The sequence below is a fragment of the Phoenix dactylifera genome, chromosome 9 (assembly GCF_009389715.1).
Source record: "Phoenix dactylifera cultivar Barhee BC4 chromosome 9, palm_55x_up_171113_PBpolish2nd_filt_p, whole genome shotgun sequence".
NCBI classification, from domain to species: domain Eukaryota; kingdom Viridiplantae; phylum Streptophyta; class Magnoliopsida; order Arecales; family Arecaceae; genus Phoenix; species Phoenix dactylifera.
Window position 1 is genome coordinate 17,464,655 of NC_052400.1, and position 18,321 is coordinate 17,482,975.

The window sequence follows — 18,321 nt, forward strand, 5'->3', positions numbered from 1 at the left end:
CCATCTTTTCAAGGACCGAGGGATGTACTAAATGGAATAAAATCCATGCCTCAACAACAGTTGATAGGATATCCTGTCAAGGACCAATAATCATCTCTCATGCTGAAAGTTAGGTCAGTTCTCTCGCACGAGGTGAAGCGAATTTGTGATCAGAATTCCTACAGTCTAATTTTCGACACCTCCAATTCCTAAAGTGGAATTGAGGACCCAACTTTGGCAAGCATTAGCTGTGCTTGGCATGCCTTGAGAGCGGACTCCATCCTCGTAGCAAGCGACTCTGCCACCGTGATCTTTTGAATCCAGAAGCAAGCCTAGAAAGATGGGTACATATCCCTTGTTACAGAACATTTGGAACCTATTAAGAGGAGCACTTATCTATCGTGAGACATATCTATCACGAAGCAAATGGTGCTACAGACTAGGTAAACCCTTTTGTAGCTCATCACTTCGATAATGTGCTGTGAACAGATTGTTTCCTTGCCTCGGGGGCATTTCAGAATATATAACTTCTTTGTTTCTTTAGATGGATTCATACTAGAACAGTGTGAATTATCTATTTTAGAAAAGAAAAAAAAAGTAATCTCAAAGAGTGAATAATTTAAAACACAAGAGTATGCAACAGCCTACTAAAAGTGATGAGGGCACACTGCTTAATAAGGATTTGCAATGGAGGTGGACGGCAAAGATTGTCAACTCGAGCATCAGTTTCAGGAAGTAATATGGACTTCTATTGGAGCTGGATGAAGATATCCATCAACAAGAGCATCAATTATTAGAAGCATCTCGATCCCAGGTCAATCCAAGGACATCCACCTGACCACACACTTTACAGGTAAAAGATTCAGCAAAAACATTGGGGTGGATTAAAGAGTTAACAAAGATATTCTGAGTGTTAAAACCATCCAGATAAATAGGTAGGCCTCAGCAAATTTCAACAAAGTATGGATTGCCTATGAAATGGAATAAGAGAATATGTGTCTATTTCACTAAGTTGACAAAGATATAACATCAGGAAAAGAGTTACTTAAAACATTTGAGAGAAAAATGTATTGCTTTTGATAGCTAAAAATATCAAGATGGGAAGGCTGATAGAGGTTGGAAGGTTTAGTTTATTTAAGTTGCATCAAATACCTACACAAAAACCAACAGTTGCTTGCGAGAATACGTTCACATATATCATGTAAGTATTTACACCAAGACATGGGGTTAATAGCAACGATATCATGAATCTTTGTGTTGTCAAAAACTTTTCATGTGTAACAACAGCTCAAGAAATGAGGAGACCTATATGCTTTGCAACTCTCAATGGAGTATACCAAATTAAGATTTAACTGATTTGAATGGTGAGTGGGAGGATTACAGGATCATCGTTAACTCCTATACAAGAAGGTATATCACCCTTCAGCTTCACAAACAACAACATTAGATAAGTAGACAACAATTGCACAAAACTTTGACCAAAGGTGCCGCTCCATATGAATAACATGGTCCCCAAGTGATTTGTACTTGAAAGGCCAAAAATAGCCAGCATTCATATTATCTTCCCAGCCTATCCCTTTCTCCACTAGTTGTAAAGAAGATAAAACTGACAAGAACCCAATACCAAATCTTTAAGACAATTGCATGTTGTCATCCTCATAATACTTATGGGACAGCATCAATAAGGAGCTCTAATGGATTCCAGGAGAAAACCAAAAGTTTCCCAGTTAAATCTGGCACTACATAGATCATTTGTAGCTTGACTCCAGGGGTGGCAATGAACTTAAAACTCACCATGTAAGGAGCTTTAATGGAATCCAGGAGAAAACCATCAGTAAGAAGCTTTAATGGTGCGACAGGCTATCTAACTAGCTTTAATGGTGCACCATCAGTAAGAAGCTTTAATGGATTCCAGGAGAAAGCCAGGAGTTTCACAGTTCCAATCTGGCATACTATGTAGATATTTGTAGCTTGTCTCCACGGATTGCAATGAACTTACAACTCACTATGTCCACCTCCATCCTATGATCACCACCACAAGCAGCAGTTGTTCTATTATTTGGACTTTTCTGGGCTTCCGCAGAAAGAAGTTTTCTTCCTTCAGCAAACAGACCGCCAGAATAACTGAAGTAACACCAATCAGAGATCCTTCCATCTAGCTGCTATGTATCATTAGTAATTTACATTTTGGTGCTTGACAAACAATGATTTTGAGGATTCTTCACTACTCCCTCATTCATCCATTCTGTATTTCTCCAGTACCAGTTGGTTCTTCTAGCACAATACTTATGACACCCAAATCAAATAAAAACAAGTCCCACCTAGCAATGATAAAATTTTCAAAGAATTTGACCATTAATCTCAAGAATATATAATTAAATACATCCAATAATTCTGATAATAATAACAGATATATACTATGATGAGTCTCACTTTGAACCAGGTCAGCACTAATGCCCTCATCTATATGGCAAGAATTGCATAATGACTCATGATGATTCCTGGTACCTTAGGGCCACGATGTTGAGCCAAATGCCCATCTCTATACAATATAATTACAAGGTGGCAATCGTTGATAAATTTTGGCATCTAGATAGCCCACAATAGGGATGCTGGTGAAGAAGGCCGATTGCATTGTCATCCAAAAACTTGGACTTTTCTTAAAAAAGTGGAGAAGAAAATGAAGGGGCAGGATTTCTGCTTGATGATCGTCTTGATAAGCAAAACAGAATGAACACATAGGATATTGTGAAAAGATGATCATGCAATGAAGACATTAAGGGAGTGGAGACTGGAGACACCAATAAGTATATCAAGGAGCCACCCAAGACAATGGAGAAAGAAAGGAGAGAGAGGAACTACAAGCTGAGGAAGTAGGCTTAGCAAGTCTGCTAAGTTGCAAACTTATGATATCGTCCTCCTTTTTATCATGTCTTAAAGCCGGTTGCCTTCTCTCTCCCTAACCAAATCTTCTCACAACCGCAGTTCTACTTCATGGAACTAGAACTTGGTCATTCATCATCTAAAAGTTTTCTGGAAAAAAAAAGATTACATGCTAGAAACATAGAAAAAGATGTAACGGCAGAGGCTAAAGATTAGTCCCCAAGAAATTGATATGTTTCTAGGCTTCATAAGCAAAGACCTCCAAAGGATACATACATGCATCTAACTCGTTGTCCTACCCCTGGAAAAACAAATACCACTCAGCTCAAACCAAAAGCATTTGTATGACAAGCTTTCAAAGAACACTTTCATGCATTTTAAGAGTACGAGAAACAAGCCAATTTATTACTTTCAGGGAAGATATAAAGTTAGATGGTTAAACGTTTTTTAGTGTAAAATAAAGAATATTATAGTAAAAAGATTCATATCCATTTCCATTCTTCAAGGGGCAGCTTTTTCTTGGAAAAAAAAATGTGCTGAAACCATCCATGCAGAGGAAGAAGAAAAAGAAGAAAATGTCAGGTAAAACTAGCAGAAAGACCTGGTTGTCGAAAGCAAAATTCACACTTAGCATGTGTCTTCCGATGGTCTCCCAGCTGTCTCAACATTCTCAGCAGCAGCAGCTGCTGCTGTGGCAGCCTCATACAAGCCCATTGTCTGTAGCTTATTCAGAAACCTGTCAACATCAGCTGCACTTATTCTGTATGGTGTGTAAGCTGCACCTGAAAATGATCGGCTTTCTACTTTGTAAGGACCTGAAATTGGGGCCCATTCTTGGGCCCAATGAACTGAAGTCGGCAATGGATGCCGACTTCAGTCTGTTCATCGTGGTCTTCCCACGATGAACACGCCGGCCGAACGGCCAGCGTGATCTCCGCAAGCCCCCCTCTTCCCTCTCCCCCTCTCTCCCTCTCTCCCTCTCTCTCTCTCTCTCTCTCCCTTTCTCTTTTCTCTGAGAGCCCATCCCTTCCTCTTCATTTTCCCTCTTCTAGAGACGGTCGCCGGAGCCGTAGGCGTCGCCGGAGCCGCCATCGTCGCCGGGAACCACTCATCGACGACCGGAGGGTGAGCAAGACAACATAGATCTATTTTTTTGGATTTAAGGGCGAGAGAAACGATGGGGAATCAGTAGGTTTTATTTCCCCTGTTTCGGGGAATTTCCTTTGTGAGATTCGGCCGGCCGACGGCGGCCGGCCGGGGTCAATCCGGCCGAAACGAGTTCGGCCGGAGATGGGTGAACGGGGGCCGGGCTTCCAGCCCCGGTCTCCCTCTCTTTCCTCCTTTTTCTTCCTCTCCTTCTCCTCTCTTTCTTCTCTCATCTCCTTCCGCCGCCTGTGACAGCAGAGTGGCCGGCGGCGGCTGGCCGAGCGCCGCCGCCGAGGACCACGGTCGACCGCCGAGGGCCGACCGGAGCCACCAGCCACCCCCCCTTTTTCTTTCTTCTTCTTCTTCTCCTTCTTCTTCCTCTTCTCCTTCTTCTTCTTCCGGCTGGGTGTTTTTCCTTGCATCGATTTCCGTGCTTGATTTGTGAACCAGATCTTGGACCGGGTTCAAACTGTGAACCGGTTTCACCTATGCTGTGAATAGGGTTTGATCCGAGTTGGAGTGAATGGGTTTTGGTTAGGGTCTGAACCTGAGTCAGGAATTTGGGGTTAGCCTGGTGTGAGTATAAACTGATTCATCAGGATTTGATCTAATCTGGTCTGATCAAATCTGTTTGGGTTGGGTTGGGGAATCTGTGTTGGGCTGAGTTGAACCTCATTGGATCTGTGGGCTGGTTTGGTTTAGGCCCGAGATCTGATTTGGACCTGTAATCTGGTTTGGGTTCATTTGGGCCTAATCTGTGTTGGGCCACATGGGTTTGGGTCTAAAGAATTCTGATTTTGGGATCTAGTTTACTTATTCTTGGATCTATGAACTTAGGAGTTTAGGAGATTGGAATTAGTTTAAATTATGTTTCTTAATTAATTAAATAATTAATATTTATGTTTAATCAGGGGTTCGTGATATCTGTGGCAGGGATTTTTAAGCGAGCCCAGGTAGGTAACCTTACTTAAAGTATGATTTACATGTACTATGCATATGTGTGATTATTTCCAGCATATTGATATGTTTTATATTCTTGGCAGTATTATCATTTAGAAGCATGTTTTTGACTGTAAATCGATCATCTGAAAATCTATTATGCATATATATTGGTTTTGAAAACTTATGTTTATATTAAGTTTGATTGTTGGAATTTGTGGATGTGATTTTGGAGACCGCGTGACTATTGTCTAGGATTTCCGCCAATGGGGTGGAAACGTTGGCCCTGTCGACTTGTATGAGGAGCTAGTTCCGGCACTATGGGGTGTTTGGCTCTGCGGAGCATGCTCTGAGGAGCAGAGATTGGGGCACCCTGGGGTGCAGCACTGCGGTGCAGGCTCCATTTGGAGCAGAGTGTTGACACTTCGGTGTGACCATGCCACTGGGTGATGTGGCCGTAGTCATGCGGTAGATATGTGGATTATGTTGTGCGTGATATGATAGACTAAGATGGTATATATATATATATTACTTGAGTATCGGATTGGTTTGCGGATCATCATATTTATTTGTGCACATGACCTGTAGTTATTTGCATATGCTTTAATACATGTTATCGTGACTTATGCATGTTGTTACCTACTGAGCTGTTGTAGCTCATACCTGTTGTTTGACATAATTGCAGGAGATTGATTGATAGGGGATTCGGGAGGAGAGGACTTATGACATTGGACATAGATAGATTTAGATTCATTTTGTCATAAGTATTGATCTTGTAATAAATGTTACCAACTTTATTTGAGACATTTGAAATTGAATTATTGATTTGATTATCATAAATGATAGATTTTTAGTATTGATATTGTGATCTGATGTTGTGACTTGAGTGTCCTGATTATTCAGCCTTGCACGCCCGTGCGGTCCGCCGTGCGGGTGTGCGGCGTCTGGCGCGTCCCGGCCTAAGTTCGGGTTCGGGGCGTGACAGATTTATTGGTATCAGAGCTTAAGGTTAAGGTATCCTAGGGTTTATGTTCAGGTGAGTATCAGTGGAGAATTATGATAGAAAAACTATCAGAGATTTGGTTTATAATCACTTGAGATTGTAACAAGAATGATATTATAATCTAAGGTTAAGACCACTAGGGACTGTGGCCTTAGTGGCATTAAGTTTGAGGTTTAAGCTTATTGGAAAATGTGACCAGTTGGAATCTGAGCATATGTTTAAGATCACTAGGGATCGTGACAGAAATATATCATAGCTTAAGGTTATGATCATTTGGGACATGATAATTAAATTCAGTGCTTAAGGTGTGAGATCACTGGGCATTGTGATAAAATGTATGCATCGGATTTGGTTTTCGATGAGTGTGGAAGGAAAGTATAAATTGTCTTTGATCATGATAAGAGAGGGTAGACCTAAGGCATGTATAGGAAGGTTAGCCTTGGCATATTAGTTATATCATGTTTAGATGTTGTGTAAGTGATCTGAAAGTTCAAACATGATATGGGTGCAGATGTAATAGTACTTTTGGTTTTGTTGGTAATTATTAGAGTAGAGTTTGTGCATGGATCTATTATAGCATTGGAGTGAGCTAAGAACGATTTTTCATAATATTAAAGCAAATTGTTCTTCGAGGTTAAATCTGTATATGAAATTATATTTGGTATTGACATGTTTGGATATTTTAAATAGATGTATTTCTATTGGTGGGTTAAATTTTTAGGGCTAGTAAGCAAATTGGTGGAGAATTCTAATTACTTGAATTTGTATATTCAGATTGGGCTACTGAATTTTTCTTATAATTGTTGGAGACTATTGGATGTGTTAATTTGAACTCAAGTCTCGGTTTATGATCAAACTAGAAATTTTTGTCATTGTAAAATACAAATTGAGTAGAAATTTTGATTTTGAGATGCTTATGTGAGTTATTATGTGTAGCATTGATCATAGACATTAAGAATTTTGGTGAAAAAGAATTTGGAGGTTGATAGGGTTAATTCCTACTCATAGTGATATTGGGCTCAACAGTTCTAACCCATTGAATTTGAAGTAAATTCTGTTGGAAGGAAAATCAATGTAGATTTTCTAATTAAATTGCTAAAGGAATACAAGAATTACCCCTTTAAATTAAACCTAGATATTTTTGGATTCTAAGAAGGTTGTGGAGATCACGTAGTGACCTTAAACTTGACTAAAGGATTGGGGGTTAGTTATGGTAAGTATACTCTATATAAATTGAGGACAAAAAGATCTAGAGGTTTTGCTCTAGTTCTACTTGGAAATTTAAAATTTGGAGTTTTTTTAGTCTTAATGCAAAGTGATACTTTAGTCAGAAATCATTTGTGACTTTAGAGAATTAAATGAATTAAATCAGAGTGTGCAGCGGAAGTCTGGTGGTTTGACTTATTTTGAAACTGGTTAAGATCATTAATATTTGATCTAAAAGGCATTATGATGAAATACTTGAGTTAGTTTCAGGAGAATGTTGTTGATTCTATGGATCTCTTATTTGTTGGGATGATGTAGGGAGAGGAAAATTCTGGGTCCAGAGATTATTCAGCAGACAGTGGAGAAGGTTCAGCTGATCAGAGAACGACTTCGGGCAGCTCAGAGCAGACAGAAGAGTTATGCTGATATCAGGAGGCGGGAATTGGAATTTCAGGTCGGAGATCATGTGTTCCTCAGAGTATCCCCTTCTAAAGGGATCATGCGGTTTGGAGTTCGAGGCAAGCTCAGTCCGAGATATGTGGGACCCTTCGAGATTCTCGAGAGAGTTGGATCTGTTGCTTATAGACTGGCACTTCCACCTGCTCTATCGGGAGTTCATTCTATTTTTCATGTCTCTATGTTGAGGAGGTACATTGCTGATCCCAGTCATGTGATTGAAGTGGCACCTTTGCAGCTCCGCGCAGATCTTTCTTATGTTGAGCAGCCTATCCGTATAGTGGATAGGAAGGACCAAGTTTTGAGGAGGCGCACGATTCCTTATGTAAAGGTGCAGTGGAGCAATCACAGTGAGAGAGAAGCTACTTGGGGAGCTGGAGGAGGAGATGAGAGAGAAGTTTCATGCCTTGTTCTCGGATTGAGGTATGTTTTAATTTCGAGGACGAAATTTTTTTTAGTTGGTTAGAGTGTAAGGACCTGAAATTTGGGCCCATTCTTGGGCCCAATGAACTGAAGTCGGCAATGGATGCCGACTTCAGTCTGTTCATCGTGGTCTTCCCACGATGAACACGCCGGCCCGAACGGCCAGCGTGATCTCCGCAAGCCCCCCTCTTCCCTCTCCCCCTCTCTCCCTCTCTCCCTCTCTCTCTCTCTCTCTCTCCCTTTCTCTTTTCTCTGAGAGCCCATCCCTTCCTCTTCATTTTTCCCTCTTCTAGAGACGGTCGCCGGAGCCGTAGGCGTCGCCGGAGCCGCCATCGTCGCCGGGGAACCACTCATCGACGACCGGAGGTGAGCAAGACAACATAGATCTATTTTTTTTGGATTTAAGGGCGAGAGAAACGATGGGGAATCAGTAGGTTTTATTTCCCCTGTTTCGGGGAATTTCCTTTGTGAGATTCGGCCGGCCGACGGCGGCCGGCCGGGGTCAATCCGGCCGAAACGAGTTCGGCCGGAGATGGGTGAACGGGGGCCGGGCTTCCAGCCCCGGTCTCCCTCTCTTTCCTCCTTTTTCTTCCTCTCCTTCTCCTCTCTTTCTTCTCTTCATCTCCTTTCGCCGCCTGTGACAGCAGAGTGGCCGGCGGCGGCTGGCCGAGCGCCGCCGCCGAGGACCACGGTCGACCGCCGAGGGCCGACCGGAGCCACCAGCCACCCCCCCTTTTTCTTTCTTCTTCTTCTTCTCCTTCTTCTTCCTCTTCTCCTTCTTTTTCTTCTTCTTCTTCTTCTTCCGGCTGGGTGTTTTTCCTTGCATCGATTTCCGTGCTTGATTTGTGAACCAGATCTTGGACCGGGTTCAAACTGTGAACCGGTTTCACCTATGCTGTGAATAGGGTTTGATCCGAGTTGGAGTGAATGGGTTTTGGTTAGGGTCTGAACCTGAGTCAGGAATTTGGGTTAGCCTGGTGTGAGTATAAACTGATTCATCAGGATTTGATCTAATCTGGTCTGATCAAATCTGGTTTGGGTTGGGTTGGGGAATCTGTGTTGGGCTGAGTTGAACCTCATTGGATCTGTGGGCTGGTTTGGTTTAGGCCCGAGATCTGATTTGGACCTGTAATCTGGTTTGGTTCATTTGGGCCTAATCTGTGTTGGGCCACAATGGGTTTGGGTCTAAAGAATTCTGATTTTTGGGATCTAGTTTACTTATTCTTGGATCTATGAACTTAGGAGTTTAGGAGATTGGAATTAGTTTAAATTATGTTTCTTAATTAATTAAATAATTAATATTTATGTTTAATCAGGGGTTCGTGATATCTGTGGCAGGAATTTTTAAGCGAGCCCAGGTAGGTAACCTTGCTTAAAGTATGATTTACATGTACTATGCATATGTGTGATTATTTCCAGCATATTGATATGTTTTATATTCTTGGCAGTATTATCATTTAGAAGCATGTTTTTGACTGTAAATCGATCATCTGAAAATCTATTATGCATATATATTGGTTTTGAAAACTTATGTTTATATTAAGTTTGATTGTTGGAATTTGTGGATGTGATTTTGGAGACCGCGTGACTATTGTCTAGGATTCCCGCCAATGGGGTGGAAACGTTGGCCCTGTCGACTTGTATGAGGAGCTAGTTCCGGCACTATGGGGTGTTTTGGCTCTGCGGAGCATGCTCTGAGGAGCAGAGATTGGGGCACCCTGGGGTGCAGCACTGCGGTGCAGGGCTCCATTTGGAGCAGAGTGTTGACACTTCGGTGTGACCATGCCACTGGGTGATGTGGCCGTAGTCATGCGGTAGATATGTGGATTATGTTGTGCGTGATATGATAGACTAAGATGGTATATATATATATATTACTTGAGTATCGGATTGGTTTGCGGATCATCATATTTATTTGTGCACATGACCTGTAGTTATATTGCATATGCTTTAATACATGTTATCGTGACTTTATGCATGTTGTTACCTACTGAGCTGTTGTAGCTCATACCTGTTTTTGACATAATTGCAGGAGATGATTGATAGGGGATTCGGGAGGAGAGGACTTATGCATTGGACATAGATAGATTTAGATTCATTTTGTCATAAGTAATTGATCTTGTAAATAAATGTTACCAACTTTATTTGAGACATTTGAAATTGAATTATTGATTTGATTATCATAAATGATAGATTTTTAGTATTGATATTGTGATATGATGTTGTGACTTGAGTGTCTGATTATTCAGCCTTGCACGCCCGTGCGGTCCGCCGTGCGGGTGTGCGGCGTCTGGCGCGTCCCGGGCCTAAGTTCGGGTTCGGGGCGTGACAACTTCTTGTTTGTACTCTGATAGAGCCTCGTTGATGGCAACCCCCACATGTCCAAATTGTTTGCAGAATTTAGGAGTAACCTGCCAGCATCTAGAAATCATTTTGGATTCTGAAGAACACGAAGAATAGAGTTCAGTACTAACCTTAGCATGATGAGGGTGTTGTAACATGCCCAGCAAGTCATGGTAAACTAGCACCTGTATGGGATGGATGTAAATTGGTGTAACTATGGCATTAAAATATGTTTTGGAGACTCAGCAGCAAAAGAAGAAGCAGGATGAGGAGGAGGAAAACTTCAGCATTCAGAAATACAACCAAAATATAAGTTCCAAAACAAGGTTAAGTTTACATATTAGAAAGCCTACGAGACAAAACATTTTGACTACTACGGTTGAAATCAATTCGTACATTGTCAGTTTCAGTTATGTCATCAAATGAGATAACAGACGTCTTCAAGTTCCTTATCAACACAACCTTTCACGACCTTCATCTACAGTTGAAGTCCGCAATCCTTTATTCTGATTCTTCCAAATCCACCTCTCATATTATCAAGATAACCTTTCTTGTTAGACAAACTAGTAGCGGATAGCATGGTAGCAGGATTGTACTTCCCAACTCAAGTTCATGGGCACGAATAATAAATTGCCAGGTCTTGTGATTTTAATATTTTTCCTCCAAGCATCTAACAAAATTTAGAAAAGTTTCAGCTGGAATCCATATAGCACTTGATAGCTGTACAAAACCAACCAAAGGTGGTGAACTGCCACTCTTTAAATTAACAATAAGCAACTTCAGCACAAAACAGCAGGCTAAAGAATGAACTAACTGAGGCACGGCACAAAAGCAACAAGGGTGCAATAACCCTCCCCCACATCCAAAAAAAGAAAAAAATGGAAATTGAAGAGATCTCTGATTTTCAGAGATCAGTTTACTTCTCTTGAAAGTGACTAGAGAAGGAAAAAAAAAAATGGAGTTATACCCCACGAAGAACAAAAAGAATGAGCCACATGATCAGAAAGTAGTCCCATAAGCCTAACTGAATGAGCCCTTAATAACTTTTTGTCCTACCCCTAGCTTATGAAGACTAACAAATCTTCAAGATCACAAATTCTATAGAGATATCAATTGTTCATCACTGATTCCCTAAAATATGTACCCAAGGATTCTAATCACACGTTCTGATCATGAAAACCATCTGTATGCTAGGTGTACCTAATAACATCATCTCTTTGGTAAGAGAGTCTCAAAATGTTGAAAGTCATTAGCTTAAATTTAAGCATAGTTTTTAGCTTCCCAGACCTTACTCAATTCCTTGTAAAGGGAAATTCTCTAGTCTACATATTCAGCTTATGAATTGAAGTACTCCACCATTGCAGATTCGAAATCCAACATTTCTGTAAGGAAATACTTTCTTTCCAAAACAGGTAGCAGAAAGAGCTTCAGATCCTCCAAAAATGTTTCCCATCCTCTAACACGAGCATCCAAGGGCATATTGGTTTGATGTGCGTCTCTGGCATTTGATTATATTCCCGAGTTACCTCTTGCACCTTTTCAGTTTTTTTGTTTTGCTACAAGGACCACTTCTCCCTCTCATACATAATCACATGTTCTTTTATATTGCTCTCTTTGCCCCTTTTTTTTCACTTCATCCTAAAAACTTCATGTAATCATGTTTTGCTTTTCAGAGCACTTATCCATGCAATAATAGTACTAATGACAGTTATTTCATTCTATTAGCGGCTACCAAAGTAGTTATTTCACTGGCTTCTTGACTAATTAAAATCTCTCTCTCTCTCTCTTGGCGACTACATCGCTTGAATCAATGCAAGTTTGGTTGACCATGCTCCATGAAACCTTCATGGCCGAAGCTTTCAATTTACTTGTCTGCAGTTCCTGTTTCCGGAATGGTCTGCACCATGATCATCTAGTACTCCAAATTAAAGACGACATTTCTTACACATAACTCTTACCACATCTAACAATTCTACTTTAAGGGTTTAGGAAATAAGATTTCCAGTCACTAACCTAGAGAAAACAATTCATCACTCAAATACAATAATATTATCACACTACAAAAAAATTGCCACAAGCAACAGATTGTGCATTCTACCCTCCCCTATAAATACACCCTTTAGCAATCTAGCAATAGATTGGCCTTTTTTTTATTCTTTAAGACACTTTCCTGCTAGAACTACTTGGACATTCTATCATACATTGCATATGGCAAAATAATCAAGCAAGCTCCTCATTAATGTTCCAACTCTTACAAGTCCTCTAACACTCATGCCTAGTAAAATATTATACCGATTTCACCAAGCATCCATCCGCAAATATTTTCACCAGGCAGCAGTACAATTGTCAATTTTTCTTTCTTTTATTTTAATAAAAAAAGAAGTATCTAAACAATTGCTACAAGCTATGTAACACTAATAACCATATTGATCTTATAATAGGTGTTCTCCATGCAATGATGATCCAAGAAGATTATCAGTCGCGATGTGGACTACTTTGGCCATTATGGTAGAGTTGAACAGAGTTCATAAGCGAGATTCGCTATATCGGAAAGCCGAATCGCGAGCCAACTTTTAAAGATCATAACTTGACCATACAATATTTAATTGAGATGATCTTTTTTTATAAAAAAAATCGGATACCTTCCTTAAATCGCGAGCTATTTTTTTTGGAAAAAGACTTTGATCAAATGTATCTTCCAATTTAAGAAGAATTAGGCAGAGCCACAAAAGGCAAAGTTGATGTAGAAGTCGAGAGATACCTTCTATAAAATTTTTGTCTTTTTTATGTTTATTTCTACTAGTTATGTCTATTTTTGGAAAGCTAGTCCTGTTCGATCTAGAAAAAAATCCAACCCAAATTATGTAAGAGCATACCTCACTATCATACATAAAGGCTATATATCTTAATTTTTGGAAATCATCAATGAAAGAAAAGAGACGCAAATCCTATTTTCACCAATTTTTTCCACTTTTTCATAATTCTTGATAGATTCGAGTTAAGTGGATTGAAGAAATTGTTCCTCTCCTCGATCGAATCAAATGATCAGACAACTCTATTAGTACATCTCAAATTTCCTCTACCTCGATCAGGCTGTATTTTTCCTAGAATCTTCCAAGGTATCTTCATTTTTATACTTAATTACTTTTTAAAAAATGATGATGGATTGGCATCAAGTGGACAGATTGTTCCGACTAAATTATAAAATAATTCCTAATTCTCTTTGTCCCTGGTCAAATAAAGAAGACAATCTGACTCCATGGCACCACAGGCGATACAAGTTTAATACCACCTAGTTAATGGAAGATATCGAACAGAAAAAGGAATCGTTTATTCACTATCTCCACAAGTAATCACAGAGTACAATCGTCTTTTGCAGTCATCAAATGGATTAGGCAAGTCTTGTCAAGCTATTCCACAAGCAATTTAAATAATCTACACTTAACAAAAGGAAATATCAGTCTCGGTCACTGGATTCTAAGCATCCTAATCTTACAACATCATAAATGTATAACAGTGCCCCAATTGTAACATGTTTGGTTGTTTTGGACTTATCTATGTTGAGGAGCCACAAAGGATAGATACTTCTCATGTTCTTGTGCTTAATTTTGTTATATAAGAAACAAGATTAAAAGGATTTCTTATAGCCCTTTAGGTGAGAAAATTGGGGGCTGCAGATGAACGAACCTGACCGCTGCAGAATGGCCCGGCCCCAATGCCGATTGTTGGAATCTTGAGGGCAGAAGTAGTTGCTGCCGCCACCGGTGCGGGCACACACTCCAAGACAACCGAGAAGCATCCGGCCTCCTGCAAGGCGAGCGCGGTCTCCACAACCTGCACCACAGCCTTCCACTTACCTATTAAATCCAAAAAAGATGGACCGTTTAACCATCAAAGTGGCTAAAAGGAGAGACCTTGACGGCACTGGCGACCGTCTTGCCCTAGGGCCTGAAGCCGCCGAGCACGCTGATGGCCTGCGCAGTTAGACCGACGTGCCCCATGACCGAAATCCCGGCCTCGACGATCGCCTTGGCCGCCGTGATTCTAGAGGGGGCGCCCCCTTCTATCTTGATGGCGTCCATCCCCCCTTCCTTGAGGAACCTCACCGCCGTGTCCACCGCCTGCCCTTGCCATCAGTCTAAGAAAGATTAACAAGAAACGAAATTTAAAAAAGGGATTTTCTTTTGCCCTATCCGAGAGAGGGGAAGAGGTGAAGACCTGGGAGGGAGAAGATTCATAGGAGCCGAAGGGAAGGTCGCCGACAAGGAGGGGGCAGGAGGCGCCGCGGGCGACGGCGCGGCAGTGGACGAGCATCTGGTCGACGGAGATGGGGAGCGTCGTGTCGTGGCCGTGGACGACCATGGCGGCGGAGTCGCCGGCGACGCAGACGTCGATGCCGGCGGAGTCGATGTGGACGGCCGAGGGGTAGTCGTAGGCGGTCACCACAGTGATTGGGTCGCCACGCCGGTGCTTCTGCCGGAGGTGGTTGACCGTCACGCGCTGGCTCGGGCTCTGCGGTTTCGGCCAGGCGTAGACCGTGTTCTCCGGCAAGTTGCTCGTCAGCCGCCTTGCCATCCGCCGCAGCATGTTTTTTCGCTTTTTGTCTTCCTTGGTTTTAGCCTGCACTTCTTCTTCCGCTTCCAGCTCGATTTGGATTCGGCTCCTACGTCTTAGCATCGGGCTTGTTTAGACTTCAGATTTTAAGCAAGAGAGAGATGGATGGAAGTTAAATATTATTTATAAATAATTATAATGTCTCATATGAAAATACACATAATATTCTTACGTTACTCTCCTAAAATTTCCCTGCAATTTTATTCTTATTGGATGTGGGATAAGTCACACAAGAGCCCTTTTTTTTAATTTTGAGGGGATTCTACAAAAAAGATCGAGGTGCTCGACCACCTACTTCTAGAGGACATTCGGCAGCTATTGAGGAAGTTGCTCGTCAGCTATTGTGCACGTATTCTGGAAGATGAACAGAGCTGTTAATTAGATCGTCTTCCTTGCTGCTTGTCATTCTAGAGATATTTTATGGATCCACTTTGTATTTGTTTCTCCATCTCTGTATAGTATTTTATTATTTAATTCATATGACAGTGTTCACGCAAGAGTAGTATGAGCTACCGAATGTACCAAAAAGAATAATAAAATAAAAAAATGTATTAGAGTGTAGCATCAAATCTTCTTGCTCTCGGTGGCCACATTGGATCTAAAGAATGTCCTCATGGCTTGTGTGGGCATCCTTTGTCTCAACTGTCCATGTTACTGTTATCAGCTTATGCTCATCCATTGCATTTCTCACAAACGGAAGCCATAAGACGCTCTCTCTTTCTCACTTTCCCCCTTTCTTGCCACAATCACGTTACATAGACTCCATTATATAAGTCCATCTCACCTTAACCTCTTTCTCCACTGTGTATCATGCGTAAATATATGATGCATGGTCACTACTGGCTCAGTAGCCAGCTCGGAACAATCGTAAGCACATAAAAACTGCTTTAGCATCTAACATCAAATCTCGGTTACAAGGAAGGGTCTTCTATCTTTGGTATGATATGATATATATGTATATATTGTACTTTAATTTTTATATATTTCTTATATATGTATATATTGTACTTTAATTTTTATATATTTCTTTTTTTTGGATATATATATATATATATATATATATATATATATATATATATCTATTTTTTTCTGCTAAATCATATCTTCATCTTTCATATGCATGGCTGGTTTGCTTATATGTACGCATATATTAATTAATTCTGCTTATATTTTGAATGGTTACAGTACCGTAGGGATTAGTAAAATTTTGGATTTGGCTATTACCAATGTCGGATTGTATCTTTGGTGAGAAAGAATGATTTACATTCTTTCACAATGGCAACCATTAGATTGCATAATGGCTGCTTCGAGAACTATATAGACGGATGGAAGAAAGAAATTGTAGTGTTTTGAGATTTGTGCAGCGCATGATCCGATGGTTGCTGTTACAGAAGAAGATCAATAATTTTAACACGTCCTGCTGATAGGAGTGGCATTCTCTTGAGTTGGCTCTTCAGTACATGTGGAGACCAGAAAAAGAAAAAGATCGGAAAATCTGGAAGAAATTCGTTGCAAATGACTTGAGAAACTAGATTGCCGGAGGACTTGGTAATGTTATGGTTAGCATATGATACATCATCTCTTTCAATGAGTTTGTTGGCTATTTTTAGTCTCTCAAATCATGGAGAGAAGCATTGAATTAATTGAGCCCCAATACTACGTTGATGGAAGTGCAGAATAACCTCCGTGTTTCTACATTGGCTTTCAATTGTTTTGCTGGTTCTATATATGCCTACATTTTACCACTTATTGTTATGATTGTTTGATGATTCGACTTCATATCTCAAGCATATTCCTGTTGCTGCTGCTGTTTTCCATGAACACATGTAAGCTAACTTCAATCTTGCACTAGAAACAGCTTCTGAGGTTGTAACCAATGAATATATGCATTTGGAGTTTGTGATGGTGGGGCTCGAGTTTCTGATGAGTCGATGGTAATGCTGCAACTAAAGAAACCTCGCTTGGATTGTGGATCACAACCACAATGGTTCATCTGCATGAGACCATTTGATTCAGTAATGACTGCAAAACAAACCATGGTTCATTTGCGACAAATTTATTCATGCAGATGTTGTTAGCAGGCATAGATGTCATCATGTAATGAGGATAGTCTGAAATTAGATGGTCTTTTCAGAAACGCCCATGGCCTGGCACAGTGGTCTTAGTGTACATGCTTGCTGTTCTTCTAGCTACCCGAAACGTCTGCATGCACATAGGTAACTCTCTAATACCAAGAGGCACTTAGGTCAAGACTCCTATAAGTTTCACTGATAGGTATTGTACTTAAGAGGAAACTGACAACTCCAATCAAACATGACTGCTCTCTGGAGTCCCTGGGATCTATTTTTCCTCGTCACCCTTAAAATGGCACACTCTTGCAGTGAATTCCTGTGAAAGTTTCATCAGTCTCTCCGTACCTCCTTGGTGATAAATAAATCCCTGTAACTAAGATGAAACACATATGACAACCAATATACTCCGGATATAACTGAAGGATTGCCCACATATAGGCAAACTGCATAGAGATGCAATATCAAAAATATTCATGGTAAGCCAAATCATGTTCACAAGCCAAGGTCCTATCAGTGGCACATCCAGATAACATATCAGTTTATATTTACAAAGTAGGATCTATCTCAGAGGATAACATAAAAATATCAGCAGAGTAGAATCAACAACCAGTTGAGCATAGTTTGATAAGTTTTTTTTTTTTTAATGAGAGCATAGTTTGATAGTAACCAATGATGCTTGTCTTTAGTAGACTGTGGCTGAGTATATTCAAAACCTAGAAAGTCGAAATAATCTCCTTATCAGCCATGACAATGCAATATGCATTCCAAAAAAATACCTAGTACAAGTTATCGAGCAGGCATATTCCAAAAAATGGCATTAAAATCTCTTCGAGCGCTGGAGGGGTGCAATGACTAGAGCAGTACCCAATTCACGCAATATGCATGCCTTAAAAAGAATTTAAATGCTTCTTATTTTCCCTTAATGAATAAAATATAAATGGTGTAAGGAGAAAAAAAAAAGTTTGGAATTTGGATGATTGGCGATAACCACTTTCTCACATTACGGACTCATTTGGTTCGCAGAAAAAGAAGAAAAAAAATATATCGTTAACAGGAATACGAAAAAAGACCTCTTATTTAGTTGGAGTTTTCAAAAAAAAAAAAAAGAGAAAAAGTAACATTTTCATGAAAACATGAATCTTATGTTTTATAGAAAAAAATCCTACAAGAAACATGAGAAAGCTACTCTTCCACTGGTTAAGAATTGAGTTTTTTTTCTCCAAAACTACCTTTAAGTCATCAAAACTGGTTTTTCCC

The 18,321-nt window shown here is 40.4% G+C and overlaps 1 protein-coding gene across 1 annotated transcript; it reads right to left on the bottom strand.

The window, feature by feature from the left end:
- Positions 1–535: 535 nt before the first annotated feature.
- On the bottom strand, positions 536–15,093 carry LOC103712556 (3-methyl-2-oxobutanoate hydroxymethyltransferase 1, mitochondrial). Its single transcript, XM_039130272.1, is given in 6 exon segments — positions 536–3,665; positions 10,368–10,446; positions 10,510–10,563; positions 14,066–14,212; positions 14,293–14,499; positions 14,597–15,093. Coding segments are annotated over 6 exon segments (1,122 nt in total). The 5' UTR covers positions 15,056–15,093; the 3' UTR covers positions 536–3,489.
- Positions 15,094–18,321: the final 3,228 nt, after the last annotated feature.